The sequence below is a fragment of the Eptatretus burgeri genome, chromosome 13 (assembly GCF_056783735.1).
Source record: "Eptatretus burgeri isolate ZD-2024b chromosome 13, Ebu_testis_v1, whole genome shotgun sequence".
NCBI classification, from domain to species: Eukaryota; Metazoa; Chordata; class Myxini; order Myxiniformes; family Myxinidae; genus Eptatretus; species Eptatretus burgeri.
Window position 1 is genome coordinate 22,724,650 of NC_140973.1, and position 12,054 is coordinate 22,736,703.

The window sequence follows — 12,054 nt, forward strand, 5'->3', positions numbered from 1 at the left end:
TCACCCTTACCATCAAATCAGATATTATGACCGATTTACTGTTGCAAGTACTGCACAATAAAAGCTATATATTAAAATGATTTAAGAACGAATGCTTTCCTCGGGAAGGGTAAACAGACTTCCAGACTACCCTGTACATAGTTAAGAAAAATCTTGCTGAAATTCTGCAACGAAACATACCGAGGAAAGTGCCCTCCAGAAAGGGGGGAAGGCAGGTATTGTACTAATACCCAAGAAAGGAAATTTATCGGTTCCTGAAAACTAATGTGGAATAGGTTTAACTCAAACAGCAACAAAAATTTACATTCTCCTCCTTCTTAACAGAATTTGCCCTGAATTGGTAAAGATCCAACACCTGAATCAAAATGGTTTTAGGACCCTTTGATCTACATCTTCTCAGATCCTTGCTCTCGGGCACATCACTGAGGACGTATGGAACCACCGAAAAGAGGCTGTTATCATCTTCATAGACTTCAGAAAAGCCTTGACTCCATTGACAGGAATAAACTTTTCCTAACTTTACATGCATATGGCATCCCTGAGTCGATTGTGAAGGTCATACAAATTATGTATGAAGATACCTCTGCAGTGGTGTTAACACCTGAAGGAGAGACTGCACCTTTTCAAATCGACAATGGAGTTTTTAAAGGTGACCCGCTCGCTCCTTACCTGTTTACCATTGCCTTGGACTATGCCCTAAGAATTGTGATTGAAGACTGGGATGGTTTACCTCTCTTCTGGCGTTGAAGTAGCAGACATTCAGCCCAGAACACTTCTGACCTTGACTTTGCTGACGACATAGCACTCCTTTCAGACATGTTAAATGAAGCTGAACTCTGACTTCACAAGGTTGAAACTGCTGCTCGGCTGAGTGTCAATCCTTCTGCTGAGCGTGCTCGACTTACTGTCGCCAGAAGTCCGATATAGAGAGTGAACTACTTTAATTAAATACCTCGGCTCCTATACCAACACGCAGCATGACTCAGAATGCAGAAAAGCTCAGGCTTGGGCAGCAATTCATGCCCTCCATAAAGTTTGGAGATCTCCAATTCGCAGACAGAAGGGTCTTCAAAACTACAGTTGAGTTAATCCTTCTCTATGGGTGCAAATCCTGGACCTTGACCCAAACATTGGAGAAAATCACTGGAAGGTACATCCACCCGATTGCTTCGAAAAGTTCTGCATGTTTCTTAGCAAGACCATATCACCAATGAATATCGATATAGTTTTTTGCCCCACATCATTACTGTGAGGGAATGCTGCCTTCGCCTTGCTGGTCATGTGATGCGACATGAAGAATTTGCAAAGAAAGTTCTGCTCTGGAGACCTGAAGAACCACAGAGAAGGGGTCACCCCCTCAGTACTCTGCGAGACATCATCCAGAACGACACCAGCTGAAGGGGTGTTGATTTAGTCAATGCTATGTCTCATTGAGAATCCTGGAAATATCTCATCATGCCACCATGATAAGTGGATGATTATAAAAAATAAAAAAATATTTAAACCTCTTGTACTTTACATGGTGAGGTGGGGCCAGGTTAGAACTTAGGCACAAAGGCACGTGGGAAAGCGCTATGTACTTTAAAAGAGACCATCATAAACTGTTGGGCCGGCAGACTGCACACCATAGTGGTGGGGTGAGGTGAGCTATGGAGCCCTAGTTGAAGGCAGAAAACCTTTGCTCAGGGCTGCTGCACAGGGCGAGACAGCCCGGAAAATGGCGCTACCCACTAAAAGTGGGCGGCCAATGACGGGACTCACCATCCACGAAGGTCCACCCACCATTCAAGTCCACACATGATATCCCCATCATTGTATGAATCTGGTAGTTGACACCATTAACAGGGAATAGTTCTCATGGTATACAAGATAGTGCTTCTTCCCCCATCATCCCTATTTGTGCCCGTCGACTGCTTAGTTCATTCCACAGTTATTCAAAGCATCATGTCTACCTCTTTCTCCCAAATACATTGAAAATAAACTGCACTCTGTGGAGTGCATACCTACGTCAGGCTGAACAGTTTACGCTTTGCATCCCATTGATAGGCCGGATCTGGACCCGGACCTGAACCAAAATCGAATCGGCTTGCTCTGGTTACCTAAATCAACAAATCCACCTTGTTGTCATAACTAGTCCATAACTTTTTGAGATATGCTATATAACACTTTGGCCCCATCGCTCAATGGTGAGGAATCACTTTAAAAAAATATTTAAAAAAAAAACTCACGACTCCAGACCTTCACCAAAATTGAATCAATTCTTCCTTGCTATACACCCAGCCTGTCCACCGAGTTTCATCCCAATCTGTCTATAACTTTTTGAGATATTGTGCTACACATCATTTTAGCCCAATCGCTCAATGGTGAAAAACCTATGAAAAATTCTGGTATCCGAATCCAGATCCGGATCTTCACCAAAATCTAATCATTTTGTCCTTGTCAGACACCAAATTTCATCCGAATCCATCCACATCTTTTTGAGATATCCTGTTGAAAGACAGCCAAACAGACAAATAAATTTTTTTTTAAAAAAATCACTCATAGAGTGACACTTGGCAAAATGGAACGGCACTCGATCGAGCGCATACCTCCGCCAGGCTGAACAGTTCAAATTTTGCATCCCACTGCTAGGTCGGATCTGAATCCAGACCATACCTCCGCCAGGCTGAACAGTTCAAATTTTGCATCCCACTGATAGGTCGGATCTGAATCCAGACCTTAACCAAAATCGAATCGGCTTGTTCTTGTCACCGAACCAACTCTTCCATCTCGTTTTGTCACAAGTCATCCACAACTTTTGGATATACCATATATATATATATATATATACACATATATATATATATATATATACATATATATATATATACATATACACATATACATATATATATATACACCAGACTATACCAGGCTAACAGACTTAGCAAAAAAAATTTCGCCAAGTAGCAAACAGACGGGTGAAAACAACCTCCATCCACCTTTGGTGGTGGAGGTGATAAACCCATTTTAATTATTTAAAAAAAAACATCTTCCTGCCTTTTTGCCTTCGTGTGCGACCCACCGTCAGTTTCAGCTTTCAATTGGGAAATCCTTGGGGTTTTCTAAAGAGTAATTAATTGAACGCAGTATTTTAATCACAGTTCCGGCATTCACGGAAGCCTTTATCAGACCTTGGGCTCATTGTGGCTAGTGTTAATAGTCCCTCTGACGCGACAACTGGTGTCGATATATACTGAAATGCAAAAGAAACTTACCACTTGTTTGAAATGTAATAAAATTGTAACAGTTCAAAATAAAACAAACCAACAATTGCTAATTGAAACAATGGCATTTTATTGATGACATGTCAAGTTTTTGACCAAGATGCACCATCTCATAAGTTTGTTCTACAGTACAGAACAGCACAGGGTGCAATGTCAGTTCCCTTTCAATAGCGTGTGGCCACCATTGTTTTGGATACAGGCAGTGCATCGTCGGCGCATACTGCCTAGCAGTCTTTGGATGGATTGCTGCTGGATTCTGTCCCACTCAGTCCTCAATGTCTGAAGCCATCTGACTTAGGACCATCTGTCTGTCCTGCCTTGCAGTGGTGACTCTTGGCCTCCCTGATCGAGATCTGTCATCTGCAGAGTTGTGGAGGGTGTCTCTGTCCACCAGGGCGGATATTGTCTGGTGTGAACAGCCAAGGCGACGTGCCACCTCACGGTAGCTCAATCCGCCTTGCAGTATGCCCAAAGCACACTGCCGTTGATCCCTTGACAATCGTGGCATGTTGATTGAAATGCCCATTTTGCACTGGCCTTTTTAAAGCCAATATCAAGACATCATGTGCAGCTCATTAAAATCATCCCGTACCCCTTGGCTAATCACTGACAGTCAAAACGGCTGTTCAACAGCTGTGCTATGAAGTGACCATTGAAGGTTCAAGTGACCATCCGTGACCGTTTTGTCTGACAGTGAGGACACTATTGTCCACAAATAAGTTCACACATTTACTACACGCAGTGTTATTGTTGATATTTGAAGGTTTAAAAGGTGGTAACTTTCTTTTGCGTTTCAGTATACATACATAGTCAAATTTTAGGATGATACATGCATGGCAAATGCATGAAATATATATTACATTCAATGTCATGCACACAGAGGTCATCCATGCTCGTGACACATTATGCACACAAGGAATGTTCTGCATTTAAAAAATGGGAACATCGAAACTTTGGACCACCCTAATGCCCACCTATCAAGATAATACATTGATAAAACAGCTTTTTCTCCCTTATCACAGATATGCTTCAACAGGAAAAGAAAATGTTTCTCACCTTCCTGCTGAGACAGTCTCAACGGACTCCTGGCTGCCTGCTTCACTCGGTGTACTCAACACCTTACTCGCTGTTGGCAAGTCTTGTGCAGAACCTGGTAAAATTAATGATCAAAGTCAATTGATAGGATACAGCTAAGCTGTATGATAAGCAAACATTCCCTGCTTTAATCATGAGCATTATCATAACAATATACATGTCAACAGATAACATGATAGACTCCTACCCCATTATTCTCATTATTCAGAAGCATCAGGAACAGATCGTTGACAAAAAAAAAACAACAGGCTATTTGAAGTGTAAAGTGAGCCAAAATCCTTAACATTATTCATGGACCGGTGTGTGTGTGTGTGTGTGTGTGTGTGTGTGTGTGTGTGTGTGTGTGTGTGTGTGTGTGTGTGTGTGTGTGTGTGTGTGTGTGTGTGTGTGTGTGTGTGTGTGTGTGTGTGTGTGTGTGTGTGTGTGTGTGTGTGTGCGCGCGCGCTACTCCTACAATTCTGGGCTGATGAACATCCAGACTTGCTACATAGGATCAGCATGACCCCAATTAGTATACAGGGGTGTCTATCTTTGCAGTTCGTCGTGGGGAAGGGGGAGGGGTGGGGAATGCAAATTCTCCATGTAAATGTGCATCGTGTAAGTACACATGGCTCCAGGTAAGAGAGGGTATTTGGTGAAGTCCCCACCCTTAACAGTACAGTATCCTGCCCCCACATTTTCCAGCACAGCATGGCGTTTTGAATTATAAGCAGTAGATATGTTTTTGCTTCATACACGTAACCCGGGTTATTATTTTATTTTCGGGATCGACGGAGGCAGCTGTCAGTTGCCTATACACTGCCCAAATAAAGGTATGTGTCAGAAGAAAGTGCTGTATTCTTGGAACAATATCGCTCGGAGGGAGGGTACTCTGCTAGTAATGATAATTGTGCGAATCACTACGATAGTCATACGTAGTGGTCTGCATGCCCAAGAAGGTTGAGAACCACAGACTTGTCATTCAATCAGACATCAGCTTAAGAGATGTATGGCAGCACATGACAACGGAATCGAACAATGGCAGCAAGACACTTTTTATTGTCAATATATAATGTAAGAATAATCATCCATCACTCCATGATCATTATATATTGTTGCGGGCTGGAGGTCGGTGGCGAGAACGACCGCTAGGTGGGGAAGGTTACGTCGTCTCCCACCAGACTCGCCGGAATTGGAAGCAGTCGCTCCGATAATTCCGTGAGCCGGCGGGTCACTGAACCGACCGTGGAACGCCAATACCTCCACCACGTAGCGTAGGGTCTTTTTGTCTGGAACCAATTTACCTAATTAACTACGCGGTGTCGTCTACCGGGGAACCACGCCCTTGGCACGTCTTGCTCAAACCGGGTCACTCTACTGACTGCGGTAGAGTTCCAACGACCGATTGCCAACTCCGGTTCGGGTGCAGTCGAGTGGAACTGCCAAAGCCGTGATGGCTAGGATGAGCAGATTAACGGGAACAAAGACCTGGCTAAACTCAGATCCGAACCATGCTGGACCAATGAAAGAAAGGACGGAAACTAACTCGGAACATTTTTGCAGTAATTTATTTACAATAAAGAAGACACAGAGCAAGACTTATCGCGGAATATACTGGTGTGAATTTGCAATGTTCAAGAACACTTACACAGTTTCTAATTACAAGACGGGCCCACACACTCAGACGCACACTCAGATGATTTATTAAAAGACCCCCGCAGCCAGAGAGGGAGAGACAAGCTGGGGGGTCGCAGTTTGCTTGGGTACCTGCACGTTGAAGGGAGGGAGTGCTTCGTGGTGCGGCACCTGCTAATGGTCGTGCGGTTCAGCCTACAGTCACACGCGTGGGACTAGTGCCCGTGGAGAAACCCGAGCGGAGCAGTCGGAGTCCCAGGGCGGAGATCAGGGTCACGGACGGGACCCAGGAAAACTCCAACGAACGCCAGCCAAATGCAGAACTCCAGCTCAAAACCGCACGACGCACACCAACCAACTCAACTCCTCCAAAGAAACTTTTACTCTTGAGACTCCTCTTGCACTGAGGATGGTGTCGTCTTTTTACGGACCTCCCCAAACAGGGCGGGAGCTCGGTGAAACAGACGTCACCGTCTGCCCTGATTGGATGGGGCTCCCATGGGTCCGCCCTTTTCTGGGCGGGGCCTCGGCCAGGCATCGGCGAGGCCTGCCCACTCCAAGCGTGTGGACTCGACAAGAAAGAATTAGAGCGCTTGGAGAAACCGAACAGCACCTGCGGACTGGACGCTTTTTTTGCCCCGTATTCTGTGGCCAGCGAGGCGAGGGTTGCAAGCGCTGGAAGGTACCATGGTTGTTCGTTGGAGGGTCGTTAGATGAAATAACCGACCTAAAAGGACATCACAACGCACACCTTTGATTCTCCCACTAGACAAGAGGAAGGGACCTGTCTCACATGTAGTTAATGGAATAACTGACTCTTGGGACATCTGTATGTTTGAATGCATATTGTTTCCAGATCCGTAACAATATGTGTATATATATATATATATATATATATATATATATATATATATATATATATATATATATATATATATATATATATATATATATATATATATATATACATATTGTTGTAGATTTCCGCCCGTCCGGCATGCGGACGACCGCTGTTAGCCCAATTGCGGCCGTGCGCGCCCACCGAACGTGGCAATCGAGTCGCAGCTTCCGGATCAACGCCGAAACCCAGCTACGGGTGTTGTTAACACACCATAAACCAGCCAACTCTTCTGTACACACGCTACAGGGTCAATCGCCGAATTGTCGATATACCTAACTATTCGCGCGCACAGAAATGCCGGGAGTTTATACCTCGACAGGGCCTGCATGAAAACGAGCCACTTAAGCAGCTTGTTCCGTATGCGATTGCCGAGCGGTTTTATATCGCCAAGTCCCGTCGGACCAGATGTATGTTTTATCGGCTTATAATCAGCCAGCTAATATTCCGAATGCATCATGGCAGTCAATTGCAGAAAGTGACAACGAGCAGGTTAACATTCAAACAATAGGGGTATTTATTTTAAATGCACATATGCAATGAATGGGGGGATGGGGACAAGACACGAGCAAAAAGCCTACAGCCGATGCCTATTATCATGTACACAGTCATGCACTTAATCAGTTCTACTTAGGTAGACAAGGCACCACAGACTTTCATCCAATACCCCAGAAAGAAAGAACCGGGCTCGTGAGCCTTTATGATTACTCAGAGCCGGGATGACCGAAGGGGCTCCGAGAGACCAAGCGGGCTACCTAGCCACCCTCGTAGTAACTCGCTGGGTCCTGGTCCGGCGACCCTCGGTGTCTTTGCCCGGACCCCCGAGCTCCGTCTGGCTCCCTTGGTCGACCGGCCTCCACTGCGGCCTGGGTGAGCCGATGACGCGCTGGAGGAGTGAATGGGTCTCGACTCAGGCCCTCTGGTCACGCCGGCAAACCCCCAGCGAACCAACTGCCCAAACTGCGAACTCTCCAGCTCTCAACGAGGCGTCTCTCCACTCCCACCGCCGACCGCAAGCCACGAACTCCAGCGCAGCACGAACTCGAAGCAACCAGCTTTCCACTGCCTCCGAGCTCCCCACGCCAACTCAACTGCAGCGCTCAACTCAAGCGCTCTCTCCCGACTGCCAGCTCAACTCCAACTGCTTGTTGGGGAGCAAACGTGGCTTTTTATAGCCCCAAGGGGAGGGTCGCTCTGGGTTTCACCATCTGAAATCAGCGCCCTCCCCCTTTCCACCTTTGAACCTTCACCCAGGCTGGATCCGCCCCTCTCACTTCTGATTGGCCAGCTCTTTCAGAGGGGAATGCCGTTTTGATCCGATCTTGCCATCAAACGCGGCCGTGTTGGAGATCACCGTCGAACGCGGCCGTGTTGGAGATCACCGTCGAACGCGGCCGTGTTGGAGATCACCGTCGAACGCGGCCGTGTTGGAGATCACCGTCGAACGCGGCCGTGTTGGAGATCACCGTCGAACGCGGCCGTGTTGGAGATCACCGTCGAACGCGGCCGTGTTGGAGATCACCGTCGAACGCGGCCGTGTTGGAGATCACCGTCGAACGCGGCCGTGTTGGAGATCACCGTCGAACGCGGCCGTGTTGGAGATCACCGTCGAACGCGGCCGTGTTGGAGATCACCGTCGAACGCGGCCGTGTTGGAGATCACCGTCGAACGCGGCCGTGTTGGAGATCACCGTCGAACGCGGCCGTGTTGGAGATCACCGTCGAACGCGGCCGTGTTGGAGATCACCGTCGAACGCGGCCGTGTTGGAGATCACCGTCGAACGCGGCCGTGTTGGAGATCACCGTCGAACGCGGCCGTGTTGGAGATCACCGTCGAACGCGGCCGTGTTGGAGATCACCGTCGAACGCGGCCGTGTTGGAGATCACCGTCGAACGCGGCCGTGTTGGAGATCACCGTCGAACGCGGCCGTGTTGGAGATCACCGTCGAACGCGGCCGTGTTGGAGATCACCGTCGAACGCGGCCGTGTTGGAGATCACCGTCGAACGCGGCCGTGTTGGAGATCACCGTCGAACGCGGCCGTGTTGGAGATCACCGTCGAACGCGGCCGTGTTGGAGATCACCGTCGAACGCGGCCGTGTTGGAGATCACCGTCGAACGCGGCCGTGTTGGAGATCACCGTCGAACGCGGCCGTGTTGGAGATCACCGTCGAACGCGGCCGTGTTGGAGATCACCGTCGAACGCGGCCGTGTTGGAGATCACCGTCGAACGCGGCCGTGTTGGAGATCACCGTCGAACGCGGCCGTGTTGGAGATCACCGTCGAACGCGGCCGTGTTGGAGATCACCGTCGAACGCGGCCGTGTTGGAGATCACCGTCGAACGCGGCCGTGTTGGAGATCACCGTCGAACGCGGCCGTGTTGGAGATCACCGTCGAACGCGGCCGTGTTGGAGATCACCGTCGAACGCGGCCGTGTTGGAGATCACCGTCGAACGCGGCCGTGTTGGAGATCACCGTCGAACGCGGCCGTGTTGGAGATCACCGTCGAACGCGGCCGTGTTGGAGATCACCGTCGAACGCGGCCGTGTTGGAGATCACCGTCGAACGCGGCCGTGTTGGAGATCACCGTCGAACGCGGCCGTGTTGGAGATCACCGTCGAACGCGGCCGTGTTGGAGATCACCGTCGAACGCGGCCGTGTTGGAGATCACCGTCGAACGCGGCCGTGTTGGAGATCACCGTCGAACGCGGCCGTGTTGGAGATCACCGTCGAACGCGGCCGTGTTGGAGATCACCGCCGAACGCGGCCGTGTTGGAGATCACCGCCGAACGCGGCCGTGTTGGAGATCACCGCCGAACGCGGCCGTGTTGGAGATCACCGCCGAACGCGGCCGTGTTGGAGATCACCGCCGAACGCGGCCGTGTTGGAGATCACCGCCGAACGCGGCCGTGTTGGAGATCACCGCCGAACGCGGCCGTGTTGGAGATCACCGCCGAACGCGGCCGTGTTGGAGATCACCGCCGAACGCGGCCGTGTTGGAGATCACCGCCGAACGCGGCCGTGTTGGAGATCACCGCCGAACGCGGCCGTGTTGGAGATCACCGTCAAAACGCGGCCGTGGGTTGTTGTTGTTGTGACGATGTTTTTGTTTTAAAATAAAGATAGAAAAGAATAACACTACCTCAAAGGTGCACAGCCTGGCACACGAATAATTCCCGTTACACATTGGTGGGGAAATCTAACCTGGAACACACACCGAAATAACTGACCTCTGGGGAACCTGAATGGTGTTCTGTGAATTTCCACAACCGTAACAATATATAGATATATATATATATATATATATATAGTTGTGGGGCGGGAGTCAGTGGCGAGAACAACCACGAGGTGGGGAAAGTTGCGTCGCCTCCACCAGACTCCCCGGAATTGTAGGCCGTCGCTCGGATAACTCCGCGAGCCGGTGGATCATTTAACCGACTGTGGAACGCCAATATCTCGACTGCGTGGCGTAGAGTTATTTTGTCTACATCCAATGTACCTAAGTAACCACGCGGTCTCGGTAACCGGGGATCCACACCCTCAGAACGCTTGGCCGAACCGGATTCACTCTTCCGGCAGCGGTAAAATTACACCTACCGACTACCACTCTGCCACCCACCTTTCTGGCTCGGATGCAGTCGAGCGGGCCTGCCCAGGACGTCCCGGCTCCAATTGTCCGATTACCGGGGATAAAACCCCGCCTAAACTCAGATCCGAACCATGCTGGACCAATCCAAGAAAGGACGGAAACGAACTGGGGACATTTCTACAATTGTTTATCTATCTATAATTCCAGCAATATGTGTGTGTGTGTGTGTGTGACCGCCGTTTCGACAACCACTGGTCCGATCTGATTGAAACTTGCCAGGAATATTGCTGGGGTCATGTGGATGTGCCTTTTCAAGGTTTGATATTAATCGGACGAGCGGTTCCCAAGTTACGGCCATTTATTTGCCAACCCATGACAGGACATGGTGCTATGACGTCACGGATGACGTCACAATTGTTCTTTTTTTTTTCCTTTTTTTTTTGCACGTACGGCCACACACCTACGGGCCCGCACTAGTTTACAATAAAAAGACACAGGGACGACTTAACGCGGATATGCAAGTAATATTTACAATGATCAAAATCAAACACTTAAACAGTTTCTACTTAAAAGACGGGCCCACACGCAGACACACACACAAATGCAAATAAACCCAGAGTTCTTTATTGGACCCTCGCAGCCGAAGAGAGACGAGCTGGGGGTTAGAGTACAGCTGGGTACCTGACCGTCGGAGGAAGGGGGTGCTCCGTAGTGCGGCACCTGATAATGGTCGTTGGTTTGGTCCCCAGTCGCACGTGTGGAACTTGTGGTTCGTGGCGGAGCTCGAGGTGGTGAATAGCGGGGTCCACGGAGGGGGGTCAGGGTCGCTCTTTCTTTTCCTTGTCGAGGGCCAGCAGAGACACGTTCACCGCCTTCACGACTTTCTGCTGAACCCTCCGCTTCAAAAGAACTGCACACTCAACAGCAACCCTCAGAGCCCTATCTAAAACCTTGTCAGAAACCCGTGGAGAACTTCCTCCAAGACCCTTCTTCCTCACTTGACTCTCAACCACCACAACACTGTCAAAAACCTCAGAACAACCCCTTCCTCAGAGACTCCTCAGGAATTTATGGACCTCCCTCAACGGGGTGGGGCTCGCTTGAACAGACGTCACTCCCCGCCCCGATTGAACAGGCTCCTATGGGTTCGCCCTTTCTGGGCGGAGTTTCGGCCCCTGCTGGGAAACCCCACCCACTCTTCCACGCTGGTTCATATTTGTTGAGCAACGGTATCAATGTTGCAAAGGTCGTTGTGAAAGAGTTACGTTTGTGGAAGCCGAGAAACTGGAACCGCGAGATCCCGCCTCGGCACGTCAGGGTGCGAGAAGGCAGCCGGTTGGCGGTGGATCGTGACGGAGGATGGGATAGTTGTTAGATGTAATAACCTAACCAAAAGAAATTGCAACGCACACCTTTGATTCTCCCACTAGACAAAAGGAAGGGGATCTGACTACACACATACTTAACGACATAACTGACTTTTGGGACATCTGCATGTTGAATGCTTGTGGTTTCAAGATCCGTGACAATATATATATATATATATATATATATATATATATATATATATATATATATATATATATATATATA

The 12,054-nt window shown here is 49.0% G+C and overlaps 1 protein-coding gene across 3 annotated transcripts in view; it reads right to left on the reverse strand.

Moving 5' to 3' along the window:
- Positions 1–12,054, reverse strand: part of LOC147014058 (cytoplasmic dynein 1 intermediate chain 2-like) — a 59,657-nt gene that overhangs the window by 31,791 nt on the left and 15,812 nt on the right. For all 3 annotated transcript variants that reach the window (XM_085851662.1, XM_085851661.1, XM_085851660.1), the window contains exon 4: positions 4,323–4,416. In XM_085851662.1, coding sequence (XP_085707788.1) covers positions 4,323–4,416 — 94 coding nt within the window. The remainder of the gene's footprint in view (positions 1–4,322; positions 4,417–12,054) is intronic.